Source organism: Scaptodrosophila lebanonensis, unplaced genomic scaffold (assembly GCF_003285725.1).
Source record: "Scaptodrosophila lebanonensis strain 11010-0011.00,11010-0021.00 unplaced genomic scaffold, SlebRS2 tig00000085-arrow-pilon, whole genome shotgun sequence".
In the NCBI taxonomy this organism is placed as follows: Eukaryota; Metazoa; Arthropoda; class Insecta; order Diptera; family Drosophilidae; genus Scaptodrosophila; species Scaptodrosophila lebanonensis.
Window position 1 is genome coordinate 2,079,731 of NW_022060564.1, and position 24,426 is coordinate 2,104,156.

At 39.2% G+C, this 24,426-nt stretch overlaps 5 protein-coding genes across 7 annotated transcripts; 4 read left to right on the forward strand and 1 right to left on the reverse strand.

The window, feature by feature from the left end:
• Positions 1–12,768: 12,768 nt before the first annotated feature.
• LOC115626452 (testis-specific serine/threonine-protein kinase 2) lies at positions 12,769–14,117 on the forward strand. Of its 3 annotated transcripts, none has more exons than XM_030521828.1 (3): positions 12,769–12,915; positions 12,981–13,664; positions 13,728–14,117. In XM_030521828.1, exons 1-3 carry the CDS (start codon positions 12,879–12,881, stop codon positions 13,985–13,987), a joined length of 981 nt encoding a protein of 326 aa, XP_030377688.1. In that variant the 5' UTR covers positions 12,769–12,878; the 3' UTR covers positions 13,988–14,117. The 3 variants fall into 3 exon arrangements, with proteins under 3 accessions (XP_030377688.1, XP_030377690.1, XP_030377691.1); XM_030521830.1 differs by having other exon boundaries at positions 12,981–13,669; positions 13,728–13,971; XM_030521831.1 differs by lacking the exon at positions 12,769–12,915 and having other exon boundaries at positions 13,067–13,163; positions 13,226–13,664.
• A 938-nt stretch (positions 14,118–15,055) lies between these two features.
• On the forward strand, positions 15,056–16,086 carry LOC115626439 (B9 domain-containing protein 2). Its single transcript, XM_030521814.1, has 3 exons — positions 15,056–15,189; positions 15,252–15,603; positions 15,946–16,086. Exons 1-3 carry the CDS (start codon positions 15,102–15,104, stop codon positions 16,037–16,039), a joined length of 534 nt encoding a protein of 177 aa, XP_030377674.1. The 5' UTR covers positions 15,056–15,101; the 3' UTR covers positions 16,040–16,086.
• LOC115626438 (tectonic) lies at positions 16,025–18,711 on the forward strand. Its single transcript, XM_030521813.1, has 3 exons — positions 16,025–16,629; positions 17,064–17,220; positions 17,305–18,711. Exons 1-3 carry the CDS (start codon positions 16,042–16,044, stop codon positions 18,561–18,563), a joined length of 2,004 nt encoding a protein of 667 aa, XP_030377673.1. The 5' UTR covers positions 16,025–16,041; the 3' UTR covers positions 18,564–18,711.
• Positions 18,712–19,701: 990 nt separating this feature from the next.
• Positions 19,702–20,457, forward strand: LOC115626398. The gene is made up of 3 exons (XM_030521761.1): positions 19,702–19,786; positions 19,846–20,031; positions 20,085–20,457. The coding sequence occupies exons 1-3, from the start codon at positions 19,708–19,710 to the stop codon at positions 20,291–20,293; spliced, it is 474 nt and encodes a 157-aa protein (XP_030377621.1). The 5' UTR covers positions 19,702–19,707; the 3' UTR covers positions 20,294–20,457.
• Positions 20,458–20,482: 25 nt separating this feature from the next.
• On the reverse strand, positions 20,483–23,995 carry LOC115626399 (dynein heavy chain 1, axonemal). Its single transcript, XM_030521762.1, has one exon. It carries the CDS (start codon positions 23,941–23,943, stop codon positions 20,638–20,640), a length of 3,306 nt encoding a protein of 1,101 aa, XP_030377622.1. The 5' UTR covers positions 23,944–23,995; the 3' UTR covers positions 20,483–20,637.
• Positions 23,996–24,426: the final 431 nt, after the last annotated feature.

Genomic DNA, 24,426 nt, shown 5'->3' on the forward strand with positions numbered 1-24,426 from the left:
AAATGACGCATCAAGCTTAGGTTCGCAATAGGAACAATATAAAAATTTATAGTTAACAGAAAATGCTTCGTATCAATCGAATATGCATAAGAATACTGGGAAATTACTATTCCTGCATAGACGTTTTGTTATTCTAAATTAAATTTAGTTGCATATTATATTTCTAGTTTGTCGTCATGAATTATTTCATTGTTATGCATTTCTTATAAGTATTATAATGAAAATTAAATTTTAAAATATTATCTCATTTTTAAATAATTTTTTTTGGAAGTTGGAATCAATATTTCTGATACTTGGCTCAAGTTTTACACATTGCTTACTTAATTTCAAATGTTAGATCTTATTGGTAGCCTTCGCATGTTTGCGAATAACTGAGCTCATTAGTACTCGCATTAATGCCTAATATACTTATGTTTAATGTGCACTTTTGAAACAAACCATTTTTTAAAATTCAGTTTGAGTTTTTCAAATTATTTTAAATATTCAATTGAAAAGTGAGACCTTCCGTAATACTAGCTCGGCAGACAAAACAATTGAGTTAAAGCTATATGGATGAAGATGGAAATCAAGCGAGAACTTGGAATTTTTTGTAAGTAAATCCTAGCATTATATTCCTATGGAGCCAATTAACTGAGTAGCTGTTGAAGGTTACATTTAAACAGATTCAGCGTGGCATATCAATCTTTTTGTATCGGTTCTAAATAGACACACACCCCTAGGAAACACTGCAACCCAAAAAGCACATACGCGTCCAACTTCAAAGCGCCTGAAAACAAACAAACAGACAAACGAATATACACACAGACACGCGTGCATCGCATTTAGCTTTGCACTGTCCAACCGCACGATGCCACGCCCCACGCCCCACGCAACCATGCCGCCCATGCCGCCCGCAACACAAATACAAAGCATTTATGGCATTTTGTCGTTAGCTGCGAACTATTTGCCTTGAAACGACAACCACGAGGAGACAATGCCATAAACACAAATCATCAGGCACTGAGCGACACAAAAGCGCCTGACACGCAGAGGAGCGAGATAGCATGCACAGCTAGACAGAGATGGAGATACGCAGCACACCTAACATCTGCGACACAGTACAACAACAACAAAAGCAACCAGCAACCAGCAACAACAACGACAATGAATGGGAATACAAATGCATAGACAAAAGTAAATCAATCAATCTGGAATTAACTAATTGCGTAAAGCAATATTTATGAATAATTAATGAGCTTATAATGCTGCAATGCACATGATGGCGATAGCAGAGGAGGGGAGGACAGACTGCGGGCGGGCGGGGGGTCCTTACTGTGCGGTACACCCATATTACAAACGGCTTTAGAATTGCCGTACGCAGATGCACCCACATGCACAGTGGATCGAAAAGGTAAAGTAATGCTGTCGCTTCAAAATAATATTTTCGTATTTTCGGTTGAATATTTTCATTATAAATTGCAATAGGAATGAGGAAGAACAACTTTAAATGCAATTTATAAAATTGTATTTAGTCAAAAGATTTTTGAATTTTCTTTAAAAAGTCGACCACACAGATCTTCATCCTTTTATCTTCTAAAACACAAATTATCCGGTTAAAGCCACCTTCACCCAACTATGCTATCTACGAAATATACATTATTAAAGCACTCAAGTTTCGGAACAAAAATGTGTGAAAAATTATAAAAATCTGTTACATCTGTTATTTAATTATAGCACTGACAAAGCTCCGCTTTATCCAAACCAAAGAATGTTGAAGATAATGAAAGTGTCTTGACGAAGACTCTTGAATGGCTTTTACAAAGAAATAATTAGCTGCAATCTGACAATCTGCATACAATTAACGGACAGAACTAATTCCTCAATATGCTAAGAGTCTCTATCTTGAAAAGTCGATCCATCACTCTACTAGCTATATTTCTATTCAAATGAACAGTAATTATATTTAATTGCTTTTGGCGCCTTTATTATATCTGGTTTATGCATTGCATATTCATTAAAAATAAATAAACTTATTGGTTGCAAAATATTTATTCATATTTTATAATATGTAAGTAAAACCAAATCACATTTTTCGCGCTCCAATAGGCTTGATAAAACAAATACACCTCGAAATAATATGGAATATATCAATTTTATATTTATAAACTAAAATTAATATATTCATCCAAATTAAATTATTCATAGAGAGCTCGACAAGACCGAAATTATTAGCGAAGACTTACACTTCTTCAAGTGCAAATACATATAACCTATTTATTTTCGACATTTTTAATACTTTTATATGAGCCAGTATATTTGATAGAAGACTAATTCACATTTGTCCAATACAAATTGAATTATTTATAAATGAAAATAGCTTTTGAAATTTATCTTTTTATTTGTTTTGAGTCCCAATGTGCACTGATGCCCTCAAGTTGTGCGCTGGCTTGTTGGTTAGTTATCTTTTTAGCATTAAGTACATAGTTTGCTATGTGGTCGGTTATTAAGTGGGCCTTTGAGGTTATGTCAGAGTTTCGAAACTTTCACAAACACACACGCCCACACACACACATACACACAGACCATGAATATTAGTTGCCAGTTATGTAAATTTCTATGAATTTTTAATAAGCGTTGTCATTGCTGTTGTTGTTTTTGTTGTTGCGGCAGACAACCCCTGTTTATTCCTATACTCGTATATATTTTTGAAACATTTACATAAATCATAAAATATTTTACCGTATAGTTAAATAGAAAGCATTTGGTTAAGCAATCAGGCACATTAATTTATGCTCATATACTTGTACAGTAAGGCAGTCAGTCAGAGACGGAATCGGGGGAAACGGTTTGAGCAATTTTGGCTGCATTCTTGCAGATAAGTTCGACGCACATAAGTATGCTACAAATTCTGCAATGTATGCTCACAACATTTACATTTAATAATAAATTGTACAGCAAGCGCGCAAATAATTTATAAATTCATACGCAAGCAGCAAAAAGTATAAAAACAGTGAAAAGCACTGACCGTAAACAAAGGGAGGGGAATGCGAAGAGAGATGGGGGTGGGGCTGCACCCTACATGTGTAAAATAAATAATATAAATAAAAAACGAAAACAAAAATGGGAAAAACAGCATCTCAGCAACGGGAACAACAAACGACGTGCACATATAAAATATTTGCACATTTTTAACTGAATATTAATTTATTTCATTTTCACTCTTCGCTGGCTGACGCTGCGGGCGCAACTGCCGAAAGTTTTTGCCCTCTTTTTGAACTGTTTTTTTACAATTTTTTTATTGCAGCTGCAACAGCAGCTGTTGACATATATAAACAATGCGTGTTGCCGGCGCCCATTGCCATTGCAGTTGCAATAATTTTTTTCGCTTCTTTATTTGCTCGACGCGCATTTAAATGCACATGAGGGCAGACAACGGGGGAGAGGGGAAAAGATACGAGAACGGTGTGATGGAGAAAGAAACAATGCTGCCGCACATTTATTCGATTTAATAACAACACGAAAATCGGAAATTGTTGTGGATAAGCCTCTTTACTAATACCTATTGTTATGATATGTATCTGAAATTTGTATGTATATGTATCTTGGCTTTTTCCATCTGTTTGCCGCTTTAAAATTGTTAATAAGTTTGCGAACTTTATAACTATGTACTCTTAAAACACATCTCCCGTTTCTCAACTCGCATTCTGAGTCGCGCCCACCCAAATACATTTAAGTTATTGATTTGAAACTTATTGCTGAACGCAAATTTTCTCATACCAAATATATCACCCACTTATTTAAAACATGATAAAGCAATCGCGTGGTTATACACTCAGCGAAATTTAATTAAAGGCAAAGCGACATTCCTTTGACTTTACAGATTTGTGTTATAATCTTCATGCCTTTTCTATTTTAAGCTCGCAGATTAGTTTGTCTTTCAATATTAGTTTTAGTGCGGGATTTAATAAAACGCTGCGCTTCTTAGTTGCTTCAATAACTACAAAGCGAAGCAAATCATTTAAAATTATTGCTTTATTAAATGGAATTAAGCTAAAACACAGTCTTGTGAGTTAAGTAGAAAAGGCAGGTTCCTGTTCGTTAAATACGAAAAAGTGCAGAAAAATTCGACATTGCAGTTTATAATGCAGTTAATTTAAATTCAAATATTACAGCAATTAATAAAATATGAAAGCATAAAAAACAACAGCATCGAAAATAAACTTAGGAGAATGGAGAGATAACGAAATCTATCCCTTTAATCTGCTGTTTCTGTAGTCCAGCCAACAACTCGAAATTAATTTGATATTTTAAAATTGATTCTTAAATATATTGATGGAAAAATCAGCGTCTCTGCTTTTACATTTAATACCTTCATCACTCATTGCCATGCATGGAACAATTACACTCACACTTTGCAGCAGATATTGCCAGCGATCCAGCTTAAAATATTACATCGCATGCCTTTGGGCTGTCTGCCAAAAAATGCTGCTACAACAATAGACAAACATGCAACGTGCTTCAGTGAACACGAGTCGATTTAAGCATGCTGAGGAGGGAAGGAAAAAAAAGGGCGGAGGGAGAGGGCGTGGTACATGCGTTGCATGTGTCTAGGAATCGTTCTCGTTGTAGTTGGCATTTTGGAAATCCTTCGTGTTGACAGGCGCGCGCATGCAAATAAAATCATGGCAGCCAGACAGTCGCGCAGACAAAAGCCACAAAGTCAAGGCAATGCCAAATGCCAAGCGATGACGTTGCCAGGCACTCACGAGCATGGAGAGTGCAGACCAACATAACTGGTGATGTGCGTGATTCGTGAACGGGGGCCTAACAATTCCAAGGCCGGAAATGATCACATATTTATAAACTCTTTTATTTGCCCTTCAAGATGTAATATTTGTCAATTTTTCTCTACAAGTAAGATCTAAAGTTGATTTTGAAATATAGATCACTCTAGATTAATTTTCCACCTAACATATTAATAGATGTTAGTTTAGTTTTGTAGAATTTTATAACTACATACATTTGTGTCAGTTTCAAACTGGAAAATAGACGTGTGTTGGTGTATTTTGAAAGCACTCTAGAGGCAGTTACACTTTTCTGTTTCCCCATACCTAGCAATAAGAATCATTTAGAATTTCCTGTAAATCTGAAATAGAACTACACATCTTGCCTTCAGAAACAAAGAGAATGCTCTGGAACATTTTTCCCAGGCACGATCCTTAAAGAAATTCTCATCACGTGCACATCTCAATTCCCAGCTGTATTATTATTATTATTATTATTATTATTGCTATGGCCCTATTTAGTTGTGTTTTGTTTAAAAAAAATTTTTTAATCCTTGAACTTGACAAGCGGTCCTGCCCCCAGGAGTTGCCCGGCCAACTATACTTGACTACTGCATTGACTTCTGCTATTTTTGCTGCTGTCATGGCCACTTCATCTGGGCTTTTAGCCCTTCTCCACACCACTGTTTGTCCTCTTCGTCCACTGTTGGAGTTGTTGTTGTTTTAGCTACTTCTGCTCAGCATGTTTTGTTTTGTTTCCTGCTGGACTTGAGCCAAAATATTATTTTATTATGCCAAAAGAAGTTATGCCGTCGTCGTCGTCGTCTCCATCGTCTCCGTCGCTTACGTCGACGTTTGTATAAGGGGCTTTTCGACGCAGGGATTACAATATTTCTCTGCTTGCTACTGATTTCCTTTTTTGTATTTTTTGCTGCTTGACTGGGTCTGTTTTTGTTGCAAAACTTTTGTGCATTCAAAAGTGGAAGTTGCCACAATTTTAGTTTGCAAAAATATATCTTCGAATATTGCATCTTTTTTTTTTGGTGCATGTGCTTTTAGACTTAAGGCTTAATATTCTTACCGGAAATTGAACTGTGTTTAAGCAAAAAGGAAAACTGTTACTATTTAATAAAAACACAATAAACCAAAAGAATAAATTTTAAAGGTCTAGCATTTTGAAATTGATATAGTAGCTTGATTATTCGATATTATAGTTACAAAAATATGTTTAAAATGCAAGCATGCTAACATTTATTGAGTTTTTGAGACACTTATTGTGAGGTTTATGTTTTTGCTTACTTTCAAAAGAAAAATTATGAAATTAATTCATTATTAATTTCCACGCATTCTTCTCCAAGATGCAATATTTTTCTTCAGCCTCCTTAAGTCCATAAAGAGACCCACCCTGATAACCAAACTTTGAATAATTCAAACATAAAATAGAAATGGTTTTCCCAAAAACCCCCTTTAGAATAATGCGAAGAATTAAAGAGAATCAATTAGGCATTAAAGGAGGGCATATATAAATATTAAAGCTCATAGGTGTTTAAATTTAAAAATAACTCCAGCACATGGAAGACTTGTTCTTGGAGAACCATAGCTTTCGAATAATTTTTTTTCAGCAAGCTTATTCCGTTTTCAACTTATTATTATTAGAAAGTAGCTTACCAATTTAAATATCGACTATGCAAATAGCAGGCTTAAATAAAATATCCAGTATCCAACTCCATATCAATAACATGTCGTAAGTGAAGGATTATAAACGGATACACACAGAAGCAAGCAGACGGACAAACAGACAGACAGTCAGCCAGCGAGGAAGAGAATAAATAAAAATGCATAATCCCCGAAGGTGGTAAGGGTAGAGAAAGGGTGCATTACCGCAAATGAATGGCATTTCAGTACAAACATAAATCGCCTTTATTATGCGCAAACACGGAAGAAAAAAAAAAGAGCCGTCAACACCGGGAACCGACAGCCGACAGGATCACCAAAGGAAGCGCCGAATGTCTATCAAGCTATGGCCAGAGCTACGTTTACATTTAAGAATGACAATATGCAGTTAAGTTAATGTCGAGAGAAACCAAAATTGAAGAAAGAACAACTTTAAGCATAACAGGTCGTATGCGTAATATACCGGCAGTTGTTGCTTCAGGCTTCGTTGCTGCTGCAGAACATGATGACGACAATCACGATGATGATGATGATGATGACGTGCACGCAGTAACCACAACGCCAACTCAAAATCCAACACAGAAACTCCACTTCTACCTCTTCTGCCCCGCCGACCTTTCGCAAATTTGCACAGCGCCGCATATTTCACTTGTCATTTTTGCTGTTTTGTCAGTTTTGCGTATACCATGAGTATGTGTATGTGCCTACCAGAGCTGTGACGCTCGGAATCGATTCAGTTAAGTGCACCTTTTTTCTGGGGGGGCAATATGTGAGCTGGATCACAAGGATATAATCACGCACGACGTTTTTCAGGCGCAAAAGCGTTTAAGGTTTGTGCAACCATAACAGATCTGGAAGTAGAATTAACAAATAATCTAATCTAATCAATCTTCAAATATTTGTAGACGCAACAACAAATGTGCAATACTTTGTTGTCCTGCATAAGAATCTCAAAAAAATTGTGCAGATTGTCGAACGACTGCAACCAATCCAACAGAAAATCCAGCAAAAATTGGAGAACGAAATGAACGTCTAATGTTAGCAAATCTATTGGCGTAACTGAAGACAAATAGTTGGAGAAAACAGAGATACAACATAATACTGAACTATATATTTTTTAAATGTATTTAAATTGAATACATAAGCCTGGAGATCCACATACTACAGCTAAGATTGATATTGATAGCTTGGACATGTAAAATATTGCTCTATCGAATGTTTCTTTTTAATAACAATAATAATGACTGTCACATTAATTTGGACTGTTTGAACACTATAATACTGACCTATGTATATATTTTTAAAATGTATTCAAATAGAATACATAAACTCGCCGCGAGATCAAAGTATGTTCAGTTAAGATTGATATTGATAGCTTGGACATGTAAAATATTCGTAGTTACCCTAAATATTGTGCTCTATCGAATGTTTCTTTTTAATAACAATAATAATGACTGTCTTTCACATTAATTTGGAATGTTTGAACACTATGATGAAACAAAATACAGAATATGAACCAAATGTGGAGAGTGCTGCAAAACTCATCTAGACAGCACAGCTCTACTGTATAATACCATGAATGTGTATGCGTGCGTTTGTGTATGTGTGTGTGTGTATGCGGAAGCTTACGCAGCAGCGCCTGGACCAACTGCCCCGGACCATAGTACGTCACGCTGTGCACGGTCCGTGCCGTGGCATTTCCGCTGGCAGAGAATCTGCGGCAACAACTGCCACAAACAATTTTGACATTGCACTGACTGGACGAAGAACGTGGAACGGCGACGGGCTTGGCGGCTGCGGCGAAAAGTGCGCTGGCCCGGATGTGCCACAGGATGTGCAAGGATATTGTGAAATCAACGTAATGGCGGCATTAACATGCATGCATATACCTGCTCTAGCATCAAAGGGAGAGATCTACCCCTCACCATCAAAAAAACAAAAAAGAAAGCCAACAAAAGAAAAGGAAATTATATTTTTGGCAAGCATTATCTTTGCTCGCTGCCTTTTTCATTACAAACCAACAAAATAAATAAATATATAAATAATTTATTTGATACAAGCCCAGTGCTGTGGCGTATTAAATTCCACTGCCAATTGTAGAATTTGTTTGTTTGTGGAGAGCCTGTGTGTAGGGAGCGCCAAGGGCTACATTTCAATTTTAAATGAAACATGGAATCTCACTTGCACGCGAAGGATACAAACGACGAATGAAATACACTCAACACGGCATACCTACATACATATGTATATACTTTTATTGTATATAATGTACAATTGTGTATAAGTATGTATATGTGTGTGTATGCCTGTGCATTCACATAGTTGTGAGCATTTCAATTTAAATTTACAAACCGCTCGAATGACCTTAAGCCACTTTAAAACAGCCACAAATCTAAATGGACCACAAGAGCTGTTTATTTACAACTTAACTGATGCTCTGTAGCTGGCAACGGAACTAACTAAAAACTGTAGTGTAACTAAAAATTGTTAAGGATATTACAAAGCTTCAACTGCTTTTTTTATGTTTGTTAATTTTTGTTTTGAAGACGTATGAGCATACTTAATTCTTGATTCTAGTTCACGAAAGTAGGCATTAAATGCGACTTATATTCGATTGCATTGAAGGCTTCGTCCGAAAATATCGAAACAATCGAGTGCGCCACCATCAATTTATATTTAAACAATTGGACATCACTGTACAGCAGAGCTTATATACACATACATATACATATGTATATATGACTATGTAAGAACAGTTGCGTACATAAGTATGTACATATCGTATCGTATATGTCATCTTCAGCCTTAGTTTCGATGGAACTCCTCGCACTCTTTGCAGGCTTATGTATCAGAAGTGGGCGGTAAGCGAAAGCGCCAACAATTGCGAGCACACACACACATATACACATACATATATATGTTTGTACATACACGCACACAAATATAAATACAAACAGAGCCACAAACGCTCGCGCAAGCAAGCACAAAAGACAACAACAACGTACATACACTGCCATGCACTTGAATAGGGACAAGATTTTGTAGCATTTGTATTGTGTTTTTCTCTTTTTGGCAAAGGGCTGCCTTCAAATGCTTTGGTGTTTCACTTAGAATGCAGCATCAGGGAACTGTACAAATTTACAGTTAGCTTTTAATAATTAACCGTTATGGACTATCACTGTTTTGCTTTTGACTATGCTAAAAACACACAGTTTTTGCCATGCACTTGAATAGGGACAAAGAAGATAACTTTAGTGTGTGTGCAACTATGAACACAGAAGGTTGTATTTTATTAAAATACATATATTTTGATTAAAAACAAACCAAAATGGGCCGTGGTCAAACACTCACTTCTGAAGAAAAGGGCAAAATATTAGCATTTAGGGTGTGACATGAATATACGACAAATTGCCGAAAAAATTAACAAAAGCAAGTCTGTTGTTGGAAATTTTCTCAAAAACCCATTGATGTACGGGAAAAATATGAAAGGACGCACATTAAAGGCACTTACATCTTCAGACGAACGACGCGTTCTTCGGGAAGCGTCAAACTCACATTGCTCCGCATCTGCAATTCGCCTAAACTTGGGAATAAATGCAAGTGTTGAAACAGTGAGACGTGTTATACGGAAAGCAAAACACCTTAAAAGATTAAGACTAAAAAAAAAAACCACCTCTGACAAAGCCACGTAAAGACATGCGTCAGCTCTTTGCCCGAAATCATATGACATGGAATAAGGAGTGGCATCGAGTGCTTTTTTCTGATGAAAAACGATTCAATTTAGATGGACCTGATGGTTTCAACTTCTATTTCCATGATATACGTAAGGAGGAACACTACCTGGCTCGTCACCATAGCCGTGAAGGGGGTATTATGGTATGGGGCGCAATTTCATATTACGGGACAAGCGAGCTCAAATTTGTATCATCAAGCTAAACGCTACTTCATACAAAAGCTTGCTTGAGGAGGCATTTCCTTACTTTGGCAACATTTTTGAGCCTATATCTTGGATTTTCCAGCATGATAATGCCCCGGTTCATACCGCACGTGTAGTCAAAAACTGGATAAGCAAGCAGAACGTGTCCTTATTGGAGTGGCCCCCTTACTCTCCTGATCTCAATGTAATTGAGAATGTATGGGGATGGCTTACACGTAAAGTGTACGCGTCTGGAAGACAGTTTGCAGACGTCCAATCATTAACAGAAGCCATAGAAAGCGCCTGGAGCGAAATTTCATTAGACTATATAAAGTCCTTATATGATTCCCTTCCTCACCGAATCTACGAGGTTATTTCCAATAAAGGCGGTTACACACATTATTAATAAAGCCAATATTAATATAATAAAAAAAACTGTAAGGTCATTTTTTAATTAGCTTGCAACATATAGAATGTTAAAGTTTTTGTCCCTATTTAAGTGCATGGCAAAAATGGTGTGTTTTTGGCATAGTCAAAAGCAAAATAGTGATAATTCATAACTGTTAATCATTAAAAGCTAACTGTAAATTTTAACAGTTCCCTCCTGCTGCATTCTAATTGAAACACCAAAGCATCTAAAGCCAGCCCTTTCCCCAAAATAGAAAAACACAATACAAATGCTAGAAAATCTTGTCCCTATTCAAGTGCATGGCAGTGTACATATGTACAATAAGAACACAGTAATGCGAAAAAATGTTAAAATTTCATAAACCAAAACTCAAACAACAACGCAGTGGCCGAAAGTTAAGTAAAAATGTAGGTAACCAATGGCCACGGGCTGGAAAAAAGAAGTCGCCGTCGCCAACATCGTCATCGTCATCGCCATGGCCAACATCATCTGCTCTACAGGGCAGCAAAAGTTTTATGGGCGGGCAGCTAAAAGCGCCGACTAGCTCGATTTTTCCTTTTTGGCAGGCGAACGAACAATAAATTCGTACAATAAAGTTGAGGCGCTCTCGGCCCCCTCTCCATGCAGGTGGGCCCTATTTGATTTTTACCTGAGTTATTACACAACTGGCAACTGCATAAACACAACGACGCACCACAGCCTCAGGCACATAAATTCAATTAACAAAGCATTTTTTGTATTCCTGTTTGGTGGTCGACTTACCTGCGAACCTGCCGTGCAGCTGGGACTGCCTTCCAGATAAAAATCATAAGCAATTCATAAGCTGTGTGCCATAAAACAGTTTCGGCATCAAAGACCAAGAAATTCCACGAAATTGGAATAAGGCACTTCCAAAAACAAATACTTAATGCGAGAACCGATTTTAGTGATATAGCAACAGCAACCTTCACTTTAAAACAAAATGCACTACTGATATATTCTATACTTTTAAATATGCATACTTATACTTTTATACTTCTGCGAAAAATTCACTGCTGCAAGCCGGCACTTTTGCAAATTAATTAGAAGACGCGTAGCTGTTAGAGCTGGCACAAGCATCGATAAATCAAATATCGCTTTTTAACTTTTTCAGATCGATTTTGTTGTATTTCGCGACTTGTTCAAATGCAGACGAAGTACTAAAAGCTATAGAAAATAATTAATGTGGATATATTTTTATCTTGAAATGCACAGCTGCGAATCAAAACTCATGTACTGTCTTCTCTGCTTTCTTCGCTTCTTTTCCTTCATTGCTAGTATTTTGTGGCTGCGATTTTGCCCTTTGCTATCGATATTTGAACAGAAATTAGTGTATTCCCCACAATTGCATAGTTTAATGATACAAAAAACAAAATTTCAAAAGAAAAGTTGAACTTTTTTAAACAGAATTATAATTCGGTTGTTAAACTAACTAACCCATGGAAAAAACGTTCATCATTATAATACAATTGCATAAATTTCTTTATATGTTAAAAAGTTTATAAAGCTCTATTTTGATCAACCTGATCAACCAAATAAAAATCAGTTGCCGAATGTTCAGTTAATGCGTTCTATTTTTTTTTTTTTTTTTTGTGTATTGTGGTTCCATTTTCTACTTCTTAAGAATTTAAATTAGCACGATAACACGATACAGCTATTGTCTAATATAGATAAACCTCTTAAGCATTTGAAAAACCTCTCTTACTCAAGGGTAAAACTTATAGAATTGGTTTAAACAAGCAAGCAAATGTTCTAAAATCAATGTTGATCTCCATATGTCTTGATGTGTAGTTTCCATTGTAAAAACGTCATCAGATCGAAGTTTGTACATCTGCGGTTTTTCTGCTTTTTTTCCAAAAGTTCGGAAGCTCCAACTTATTATAGGTCGTACATTTGAACGCCTACTCGCCAAGCGGCAAAAAATGTTTCAAATATGACACGAGATATTGATATTTATATATCAAGCCTGTTCGATTTTCAGTTCAAAAAATGTTAAAATAAAATTCTCCATGAACCTTTGGCTTTTGCACGGCAGCACGTCACAAATTAGGCAACAGACTGGCGAACGCTGCAGAAAAAATTCGTTGTACCATTTTAAATGGCGACAGCGCCAAAGCGAAAAGCCAATGAGCCAGGTGAGCCGGGGCTGATGCCAGATCCACATGACAATAGTCAATGACTAAAACATCAACCTACTTAGCTGCTGCTTCTTCATCACAAGACCTAGTCAATGATCAGGCCTCGGGTCGTCGCCAGGAACAAAAAGTCTATACATTCAACAACGAGCCGAAGCAAGCAACTGCAGCCAAAGACGACAAAACTAAGCCACAGAAGACCATACTTGAGGAGCATGGCATTATACTGGGCAAGGTCATAGGCACAGGTAACTATGCGAAAGTAAAGATCGGCTTCTCCGAGGAATACAATAAGCGTGTGGCCGTCAAGATCATATCAAAGGTGAAGGCGCCAACGGAATATACGCAAAAGTTTCTACCTCGCGAAATAGAAGCAGTCAAGGGTCTGCATCATGAGAATCTCATTACCTTCTATCAGAGCATTGAGACCAGTCATCGGGTCTATTTAATAATGCAGCTGGCCGAGAATGGCACTTTGCTGGACTACGTGCGTGAAAAGAAGTTTCTGGACGAGCCCCAGGCCCGCACCCTCTTCCGACAGCTCATCAGCGCCGTAGAGTACATCCACAGCAAAAATGTCGTCCATCGTGATATCAAATGCGAGAATCTGTTGCTCGATGAGAACTGGAATCTGAAGCTCATTGATTTTGGGTTTGCGCGCAAGGACACAAAGACAAGCGACAACCAGGTGGTGCTCTCAAAGACCTTTTGCGGCAGCTACGCCTACGCCAGCCCCGAAATATTGAAAGGTAAGGTAAGCGACCCACCCGACAATTGTCAACAGAGAAAAACTAGAAAATCTTCCACAACAGGCATTGCATACGATCCTTTTATGTCTGATGTCTGGGCTTGTGGTGTGGTCTGCTATGCTATGGTCTTCGGTCGTCTACCCTACGATGGTTCCAATGTTCACATCCTGCTGAAGCGCATCAATCAGTCCCTGGTTTTCCCCAAGGCGCCAACTGCGTCCAGTGAGTGTAAGCACATGATAATGCATATATTGGCGCCACTGAAAATCCGATACGATATTCAAGCCATAAAGGAAGATACCTGGTTCACCATGAAAACCTAAAAATTCTGCAATATACTTAACAGCTGTAAAAGTGCGCGCTGTCGTCAAAAAAGTATTACTAAAATAGAGCAATTTGTCTTGATTAAAATTGAACACATTTTATACAAATAAATGTAGAAAAACAAAATAATGGAGTCTTACGTCTAAAATTAAGGGAAAAAGCACCCAATTATATTATCGCCCCTATTCAGAAAAGCATATTTTTTTAGCATTAGAGGTTGGTTTCTTAAACAGAGGATCTGTATTGGTGTTTCAAGATAGCTATACAGTTTTCTATAGAAATAAAGTACTGATTTAACAGAAATTCCCTGACAATGATAATCGTTGGTACAAATAATTAATACATTTTATATTCGTATTGATATTAAGTTTGATAAATCGCGCGCAAAAGGTCATTCCATTCCACCTTTCGCACTTTAGTTATTTTTGTGAAAATATTGATAATCAAGTGATTGACTCAATTGTAAATCGAAGTCTGGCGCTGCAGTGAGGAGCTTCAAAAGATGAGAAGAATCTTTCCAACCACAGTCATATACAACTTTTTTAATAATTTTATTAATTTACAAATAGCAATAATTATTAAATTAATACAAATCAGTGGGTTAATTATCAAAATAAGCTATGAATAAATGCACCGTTATCTACAAAATTATATATTTTAGACTAACTTGCACATATGGTTCATTTTATTAAAAATTACGATTTTATGATTATTGTTTTGTAATCTAAAAATATCTGCATTTGCACTTTTACTTAAATATTTCCGATTGGGTGCTTTTTATTAATATGCATGTATGTCAATTCAGATTATACATTTCATCCACATGACCGACCACCTGATTAGTATTTAACACTTTGCACAATTTATTTATTTAAATAATAATCCAAAAGTAACGGTGATAAAGTGAGTTTAAATTTCCACCACTGCTTCAACCCTCGCTCTGAGCAAACGAGCCTGTCGTTCCACTTAAGTTGGCAGCTCGGTTGCCTCGGCAACCAAAAACAACGACAACTCTGCCAAAACATTAAAACCCAATCAAGAGAAACAACACGACACGAGACGGCTTTTACAAATGTTTCACAATATTTGAACCTTCAAAATAAAATACGATTGATGGCGGAGGTGCACATAATTGGCCAAATACTTAAAGCTGTTGATTTCGTCGAACCACATTTGTACTGCAAGTGGATTTTGCAGAGCGGTAAGCATTCCCTACCAATACAAGTGCAATGGCAACTATAACTGTACTGGGACTTTGCACAGGCAACGCCTGGCGTTTGGTTCAAGGCGAGGCTCAGGGACAAACGCCCGTTTCGTCACATCGCCTGGAAACCTGCGCCGACTTCTCGCAACCCCTGGACGTGCATTTGAGCGCAGCAGCTGTGCAGGGTTGGCCGCGTCTCCTTGTCGAGGTGTACGCCGTTAACGTCTTGGAACAAAGTTGGCCTGTGGGCTACGGTTTCGTTCACGTACCGACACAACCGGGCTCCCATCGCCTAGAGATCAATACGTGGAAGGTGGCGCCGGCCGGCTGGTGGAATTGCATAAAAGAGCGTTTTGGGGGCGGTGGCGCAGCTTTAAGTAAAACCGATTTGTTATATTCAGGTGTGGATCGGTGAGTGCGAATGGGCGGGCCCTAGATAGAGGTGGGATAGTATGCATATATATACAAGTATATATATATTCTTTTTTCTTAGTGATCCATTTCCATTGTCATAATAAGTCCATGTGAAATCACTTATTTTTCCATTTTTGGTAAAAAATTGAAATTCTTTTAAGTTATCCATAAGCGAACAAAAATTTTCGTAGTTATATAATTACTTTTTCTCTCTCTATTAATTTTTTTATTTTAAACGTAAATTATCAACTTTTTTAATGGAATTACATGCTTTCTGTGCCAAAGGGTTTCTACAAATCCGCTGAATTGATTTAAACAACAATTTTCTTTCAATTACAGCTACAAATTGCAAACTCGCAGCTCCGGCAAAGTGATCGTAGATCTGAATTTAGTATTTCGCAAATTTGAAGAATACGGCGTAGAGTTCAATTAGCTATGGCTACGGGTAGGTTTCTTATCTACCTCAGCCTACTGGTGGGCATCACTCAGGGCATTAAAATTGGTATATCACCGACTTTGAATCCAAATACAACAACCGCAACACCACAGACCTCAACTGAAATGCCTCCCACAACACTTGGATTGGATTTGAGTAGCGCCGGCAGCAGTAGTTCTGAGGATACATTCACGGCGAGCAGCCTACCTCCTAGTAAACAGCAGAACACTACAATAGCAACAGCCAGTACAGAAGCACCCAATGCCTCAACCGATTCAACTGCTCTAGCGACGGAGCCTCCACAAGTTGAGACAGCTTCCCCAAATCCCCCAGTAAAACCTATTGCTCGCTATCCCTATTATTGCTCCTGTGATGTACTCGCCGGAGTCTGCGATCTCAATTGTTGCTGCGATCTTGACTGCCAAGCTGAAGCGCTCAAAGTCTTCAATTGCCTCGCAATGACTGATCATCCGCAGCTACAACTGCGTCTGGAGGATTTTCAATATACCCATGGTCTGCCCTCGTGTAAGATAAACGATGGCTGGTTGTGCGTTTTTCGCACGAACACGAAACCCGCCAAGCAGCAGGTGAGTCTAGCCGCAAAGTAATATTCGAGATTAGAAATTCCCCATCTCGGAGATGGCAATAAGAATTTGTGCTTTACTATATATACGAATATTTGCAACGATTCTTAGTAGAAATTGTTATCGTCTCCATCATTGCTTAGATAAGTTTTAAATAAAAGCTACTATTTGTAATTATTAATATATATAAATGGATCTGGAAAAAGTCTATTTATTCCTAAACTAAAGAATAGTATAAAAGTATAGCAGAATATTGCTGTCGAAACAAATTTTAAAAGACAATCAGATGCATTTTTTTGAACGTCTAAAATCTCCCTACAAATAGTAGAACTAATATTTTTTCTGACAACATTTGTAACTTGATTTAAAACGGATCAACAAATTTTCTAATTGTTGATAGTGATTTTTATATTAATGCTTAGTTTCTTGCTTTGCAGTTGTTTAGCAACAATTTTGATACCAAAGACTACTACAAATGGCCAGAACCACTTCGTGCCTATGAGACAACGCCACTAGCTCAGGAGTCAGTCTTTTACAAATATGAGCAGCCGCTACAGTTGTGGCAACCGGAAACCAAGGAACTGAAGATCTTCGGTAGGTAGCACAACAAATATTTCAGTTATAGCTTTAGCTGCCGGACATGCAATTCCTTTTCGTTTCCCTCCTTTTTAAATGCAGAAATACCCAGTGCCTATGAGTCCGTCTTTTGCCAGATACAGCAGCCCATTCGTCATCTGAAAGGGATGAGAAGTAGTTGCCGATTAGCGGATATATCGCAGCTACAGCACAATCTCTTGACTTTGCTAAACTTGACTAGCACACATCGATTGCTGGCGACGCCGCGCAGTGTCCAGGACTTAATGGAACAGCCTGGTGAGAGTGAGGGCGAGAGTGTTGGGCTTGATATTCAAATATGCCTGCACTCTTCGAGTGACAAAGTTGTGTGCAATGTCACCGATGTGCAGCTCGATATATATTCGAGGAACATGAAGCTTCTCCTTTATCACAACTACACGCACATTTTGAACGCGAAACTTGTGCTCAAGGAGGAGCCATCACACCCGAACGAGCTGGAACTTTGGCAGGATTATGTGGTGGAATATGTGCTAGGTAATGGCACCGATGTGGAATTGAAACCGTCGCACGCCGAGAAGCCGACATCGGGACCGCTGGGCTATTTGCAGGGCTCTCCAGTTCTGTTGGCAAAGTTGGTGCCACAAAATGACAGCGAATTGCCGCAAATCCTTGACTACTATCACGAAAATGCTGGCGCTGGCCATTGGCTGTCCCTGTTCACCAAGCAATCGCGTGGAGGCAACTGTCGGCGCAGCCCAGAGAAACGCCATGCCGCACAATATGGCGTAGACATCGCCAAGCAGTGTCTGCTGCGCATGGAGGGCGAGAATGATTTGCTGTTGCTCAGCAAAAATTACACGGACTACTGCCAGCGACTGCAGGCGGAGATTTGGGCGCAACTGTTGCCGCAAAATTGCCACAATCTGGCGGATATATCCCAAATATTTATCTCTCAATTGGGCAGACCGCAAAGGGACAAATGGTTGCCCTTGCAGTTGCACTACGAGGGCGAAGACGCTGGGCCGCCACCCGTGCGTGGCGACTATAATGAGGAGCAGCGAACGTTCAGCTGCCGCAACATGCTTCTCAGTGTTCGTTACGAGTTCCATGTGGCTGCGATGACGCTACTCCAGGGGCAGGTAGCGCATCAGCGTTTGGTGCAACATGCGTCGCTGGTGTTGGGCGAACGACACGATCTGGAGTTTGATGGCGGGGAGGAGCAGGTAGAGGTGCCACTGGCTGTCTCCGTAATGTTTTACGATGCGCAAAGAAAAAGTTTAAATGGAGCTGCAGCTTCCATCAAGCACCTCTTGGGGGCTTGGGTTGTGTCCTTTTCAATTGCCACCTCATTTTATTTCTAGTCAGTACGGCCAACATTGTAACGTACTCGATTCATTAACTAAAAAGATGAACAATTAATTGACATGTTAAAAAACAGAGGCAATAAAAGCTTCCGTTTTTAATTAGACCAAGAAGAATGTCCGCTCATTAAACATATTTATATTTAAATCTCTTCTTTTTAAATTGGTTATTTTAATCATTTATCCTCATATGTTTTTCTGTTAACATTGTTTTTCTGTGCAACAACTCTTCCAAAATGTGAAGACGGCTTTAAAAATGATTTTATTGAACCTTGAGCCTTATAAAATATTATCTCTTTATGAAAAGTCGCCAAATAATGGTTCAGTAAGTCTTATCAACTAAAAAAAAGCAATTTATTTTATTGTTTTTCGCATTCTCCTCTTAACTCAAAACCCTTTCCCATTTCTGCAAGTATTGAATGTACTATATATTTTTCTCCTCCCTTTGGCCTTTCATGATGTCTAAAGTTTAATGATGAATCCGTTTCTCTTTTAAAATACTAGACTTAAATGGATGTGATGAATACATAATTTTTAGATGTGCGCTCATATTTAAAAACACAATTTGTTTTTTATTTTCCCTCAGTAGAAATGTCATTTGTATTTTTCCAAATAACAATAACTATTTAAATTGTTGTAAAAACAGATATGTTCTCCAATAAACTGAAAGTTTGTAGACATGTGTTGGTCCTTGTCGTGCTTATTGAACTGTTATGTGCCAGGCATGGTAAGATTCAGATAATTCATCAATAATAACAAGTTTCAATTACATTTTGCAATCTTCAGTGGCGTCGCTGACTTGCTTTTATTATGTTGGTGCCCATTTTGTTTACAAATATGTGGCAATCGGAACCAAAAACCTGCTAAATGTTTTACTTAATGCTTTGACTCCACATCATCCTTTCCTTGCACAACAGCTTTAGCTTTTAATTTAGTTTCCTATTGTATTGTACATACATACCTATGCAGATGTTTTGCCATTCATAAAGAATAAATTTATCGAAAAAAAAAACTAATATCTTGGATAGCTTTTATTTCAAAGGCATTAATTTTATATTTCTTCACAGTAAGGGTTGCAATTGTATTTTCCAAATTTAAACAAATCTTTTTTAATTTTGTTACAAAGAATGACAATAAAACAAAAATGTTCGAAAATAAATTTAAAGTATGTAGAAATATTATGATCCTTGCCTTGCTACTTGATATGTTAAGTGTGCGGCGGGGTAAGATTCAGAAAATGATTGAATAGATACAATTTTTAACATAATTTTTCTATTTTCAGTTGCGTCGCTGAGATGCGATACTTTTTATGGTGTTCGCGAACGCAGAACCCCTAATTCGGTTACTTGCACAGCACGTGCGGTTGAAAAGACGGTTGAAGCAATGGAGGATTTGTTCGAGAATGTGCCAAAACTTCATAACGGTACCTACGTGTGTTTGAAATCGATTGTGATCAGGAAACGGAATGGTAAGGAATTAAAGGGGAAACTATTTTACACTGCTGGCCACGTGTTATTTCAGGAATGTATTTGGAAACAAAAGGCTGCGTGTATTGCGAAATGGATGCATGTTCCTTGCAAGTACAAAAGACCGCAGATAAATTTGAAGTCGACGTTTGTGAAATTTGCAATACAGCAGATTGCAATTTAGCGGGCTTTCTTGGGAGCACTTGGAACATCATTCTGGGAGCATTACTGTCTTTACATCTAACTAATACCTGTGTGCATTAGCAAACAAAAAGCCAAGATTATATCCTTAACAATAAAGCTTTGTTTCAACAACGTCAGAAGGAAGTTGCCAAAATTTGCTATGGAAGATATAAGCAAACTTGTCAGATAAGAAAATCGTTTATTCTACTTCAGGCATAATATAAAATATTCACTGTTGTACTGTAGAGGCTTTCAATTATTTCCCCAAATCCATTTATTGTACCCAAGTACAGTGAAAACAAACTATTTTAAGCGCAAAATCTAAAAAAACAAAACTAAGAAATTGTACATTTTATATGAAAGAACACATGGCAGAGCAATTATTGAATGCTCCGTTTAAAAAATATAAATGAAGATCGTCACAATTAAAGTATGTCCCGGCGACACTTTCGCAACTGTTTGCGCAACAGGATGGCATCTATCTCTGCCTGCTTTCGTCGCTCCTCCTCCTCGATGGCACGTCGGATTTCCTCCGCCTCGTTATTGGCTCGCTCCGAAATGGCATGGACTTGGGGTAGAAAGTCCAGAATGTTCTTGCGTATTAAATACTGATAGTTCATTGCAATTGAGTACTTGATGTCGTTGCCACAGACTTGGCCCAACTCTACCCAATGGACATGCATCCAATTCTCGTTTCGTAGATCCTGAATGCTATTATAGATGGGCACAAAGTTGTCAATCTTTTTAATGAATGTGCGGGCCACTTCCATGATCTCCGGTTTCTCGTTGAAGTCCTGCAGGGAACTCTCCAGCTGGCTGCGCAAATTCATAAGATTGTTCCAGACATCATCCATGTCTAGTTGCACAATTGGATTACCCGTAGTGGCGTCCTCGAGTTTCTGAAAATTAGCACAGGCATACCATAACTTCTTGTAGGGCTCGAAACTGGAAACTATGCTCTCGAAGAACTCCATTGACAGAGGGTCCAGTTCAAATAGCGCCTGACGATACTGCAGCGTTTGTCCAACCTTTTCCAGCTCATTGATAAGCACCCAGGTCTTCTTCACATCCACGGAGGTCTCTTGGGCGCGATTCGGATTAAATTGGAGCGAGAAGGCCTGCACCTCATCATTGAGCGACTCCAGACGCTCCTCGAAGCCAGCACATTCGCTTGAATGTTGTCGCAGAAACTCCTCTATGTCGATCTTCTGTTCCTCCTTCAGTGTGGAGAGCCGTTGCATGATTTGATGCGGCCAGGCATAGACATTCCACTTCATAACAAACTGATGATCGCTCAGATTATAGAAGAAACTGTCCAGCAGATCGTACTCCAGCCACATGATCTGTATATCCGCACGCAGTTGATCGACCAAAGCGGGTACAGTCAGCGCATAGTCACGTATCTCATACAAATGTTCGATGCTAATAGGCCGCTCCGAAATCTTGTTGTACATGTCGAGGCAGCGCTCCAGCAATGCATCGTTCGTTTCGTACATTCGATCCACATAGTATTCGAAGATGCGACGCACAATATCGATGTGTTTCTTAATCAGGAACTGCTTCAGGGTGTCCACGTTGATGTGAAACGGTCCGATCGTAATGTAGGCGGGCAGTATTCGCCGGATCTCCTCCTTTTGCCGCTTGTGCTCCAATATGTCGAACTTCACCTGCGAGGAGGGTTTGTGGACGGCGGCATAGTCCACCATAAATTTATTGACATTCAACAAATAGAAGTTGATGAAGCGCTCGTACAGACGCGCATAGGCCCTCAGAGGTAACACCGCCTGGCCATAGCACTCCGCAATTAGCGCGTTCTGTTCAATGAACTTATCCTCGATTAGCTCGACAGTCAGTATATAGAGATTTGGGGCAAAATGCAGACCGGTCATTACATAAGCATCAACACAACGCACACCTGAAGTTTTCTCCAGTCCCCTCTTAAAAATGTCCATCACCAGGGGTTGAAATTCTTCGGGCTCTGTGGAGTAGTATACCCTGCGCTCTTCATTTATTCCTATGCTCAAGGCGAAGACTGGCTTCGGATACGGAAACTCGGTGTCTATATAGTTATTGGTCCAGATGTAGTTCTTCTTCAGTTTGAGAAACTGCAGACAGGGGTCGCAGACGAAGCGAGAGAAGGTGTAGAGCGAGGTTTCCAGCAGCACCTGCATGGACTCCTGCATTCGAAACTTCACCTGCAGAATGAAGCGTGAAATCTTGCACATCTCATACACCGGCCAGTTGGTGAGTGAAATGTCCAGCCACCCTTTCCCCAAGGCCCGCAGCACCACAGTAATGACCGATGTGATCTGTTGCGGCCAATAGACCTTCAGGAACGTGGCCACATTGTCGCTGTGCGCCTCCTGCGATTGCAGGAAATCAACCAACGGCATGGGCTTACTGAAGGTACAAACGAAAATGGCCATTGTCTCTATGTGCTGGCACTCCACAGCAACTCCGGACATCGCTTCAATGCCGCCACCGCAGTAGAAGAGCGTTGCCTTAAGCAGATCGTGGCGCTTCTTAACCATATCCAATTGCAGGGCTTGCATCTCACGTCGTTCCACCGCGGAAAAGTTGACGTGAAAGGCATGGGGTAGGAAGTCCTTCAGCGAGATGTTGCGAAACTGCGGAAACTCCTTGGGCATCAGCAGTATGAATTTCTCCAATTCGTAGAGCGCCATCAGACGCTCAAAGACCAGGTTGACTTCAGCACGTAAACGACGCTTGCCCTGCGATGAGATTTTCGCCCGCTCGAGCACTGCCTCGATGGGCTTGAAGGTGTAGAAGCTTGTCGACTCCAGATCCTCGTGCAGAACACAGTCCACAATAAGCTCCATCAGCATCAGTTGCTCGCCCTTGTGTCGCTCATGAATGGCTGCCTTCAGACGCTGTATATATCTGTGTGGATTCTCGGCAAAGAACATAAATTGTAGCTTCGGCACCAAATAGGTGCAATCATCCTCCAGCGATGTCAACGTCCACATATCCGTCTCTGGATCATGAGCACTTACCGCCGCCGTTACCCACCTACAGCTGACCAGGCCCCTGCTAAGCGGCAGATACGCCCTTGCCGGAAGCGGATAACGTTCGTCCCCCACAACGCCCAATTCAAACCACGCCTCGGGCGAGTTGATGTCATAGTTGCTGTCATCGAAGTAGCTCAGCGGAAACTTGTGGGGAAAGGCGAACTCGGAGAGCATGTTGTATTGCTCCTCTGTGGGTTGCAGAACATCGTCTGTGATGCCCGCCTTGAGCAGCTCCTCGGCCAGATTGATTTTCGCATATTGTCGCCGACGACGATCCACCTCAACATCCTTGGGCAGATGACGTTTGGGCACGTAGCGCGTCTGTATGACCTTTGGCAGTATGGTGGGTAGCGGAAAGCGATGGATCTTACCGTTTTTGTCCGTTAGCGATAGCCAGCGTTGTGCCTCCTGTATGGGATAGAAAACTTGGGCCAACTGGTGACGCGGTATGTAGAGTTCGTGGAAACTCTTGGTCGCTGTGCCCGGACGTGGTGGCAGAATACAAATGTGCTTCGGAAATATTTCTTCGGTCACTGCGCCCTGCATTGCAATCAAGGGTACGACGGAAGACGATGAACTGCGACTGGACTGGTTGCCGGAGGCTCTCGACTTTGTTGAATCATCGCTCCGGTAAGTAAGGGTATCAGTGCTATCACCTGACTTGTCAATAAATCTCCCAACGGTTTTGTCGTTGGCGTCCATATTTGAGAAATAGTCCTTCACGTTTAGGAATTAATTTTCTCTTACAATTTTAAAATATCGACGCTGTTTTCGAAAATTTTGTTCACATTTCTATTTCTTCCAGTGTGTCGTTCAGAATCATATTTCTATTTATTCAACAGTTAAGCTGAAAATTAATCAAATGCTTGGTATTATTTATTTAATTTTTCAACTTTTGTGTTTGTGTCAGGAAATAAATAATTAAACGGATCATCATAAGTCCTTAAATATTTAATGATAACAATATCGTCTACTAAAATTGACTTCTTTTTTGGTTTTAATTAAAGCAACAATTAGGAAAAAGTCGAAAGAAATATACATATGTATATAAAGCCCAACATCATTGATGAAGTTTAGCATTTAGTTTGGATCATCATTTGGAACATAGTTACAATAATCAAAGAAAAATAAATAGGTTTTATTCATAAATTGCTTTATTCAGCTTGATTATTTAATTTAAAAGAT

Excerpts from the sequence above, each read along its gene's own strand:
- LOC115626439 (XM_030521814.1), top strand. The coding sequence starts at position 15,102 with ATGGCGGAGGTGCACATAATTGGCCAAATACTTAAAGCTGTTGATTTC. Across the intron at positions 15,190-15,251 it reads CAAGTGGATTTTGCAGAGCG|GCAACGCCTGGCGTTTGGTT; the intron begins GTAAGCATTCCC and ends GACTTTGCACAG. Across the intron at positions 15,604-15,945 it reads TTATATTCAGGTGTGGATCG|CTACAAATTGCAAACTCGCA; the intron begins GTGAGTGCGAAT and ends TTTCAATTACAG.
- LOC115626438 (XM_030521813.1), top strand. The coding sequence starts at position 16,042 with ATGGCTACGGGTAGGTTTCTTATCTACCTCAGCCTACTGGTGGGCATC. Across the intron at positions 16,630-17,063 it reads CGAAACCCGCCAAGCAGCAG|TTGTTTAGCAACAATTTTGA; the intron begins GTGAGTCTAGCC and ends CTTGCTTTGCAG. Across the intron at positions 17,221-17,304 it reads CAAGGAACTGAAGATCTTCG|AAATACCCAGTGCCTATGAG; the intron begins GTAGGTAGCACA and ends TTTTAAATGCAG.
- LOC115626398 (XM_030521761.1), top strand. The coding sequence starts at position 19,708 with ATGTTCGAAAATAAATTTAAAGTATGTAGAAATATTATGATCCTTGCC. Across the intron at positions 19,787-19,845 it reads TATGTTAAGTGTGCGGCGGG|TTGCGTCGCTGAGATGCGAT; the intron begins GTAAGATTCAGA and ends TTCTATTTTCAG. Across the intron at positions 20,032-20,084 it reads TGTGATCAGGAAACGGAATG|GAATGTATTTGGAAACAAAA; the intron begins GTAAGGAATTAA and ends GTGTTATTTCAG.
- LOC115626452 (XM_030521828.1), top strand. The coding sequence starts at position 12,879 with ATGGCGACAGCGCCAAAGCGAAAAGCCAATGAGCCAG. Across the intron at positions 12,916-12,980 it reads GCGAAAAGCCAATGAGCCAG|CTGCTGCTTCTTCATCACAA; the intron begins GTGAGCCGGGGC and ends CAACCTACTTAG. Across the intron at positions 13,665-13,727 it reads CAGCCCCGAAATATTGAAAG|GCATTGCATACGATCCTTTT; the intron begins GTAAGGTAAGCG and ends CTTCCACAACAG.
- LOC115626399 (XM_030521762.1), bottom strand. The coding sequence starts at position 23,943 with ATGGACGCCAACGACAAAACCGTTGGGAGATTTATTGACAAGTCAGGT.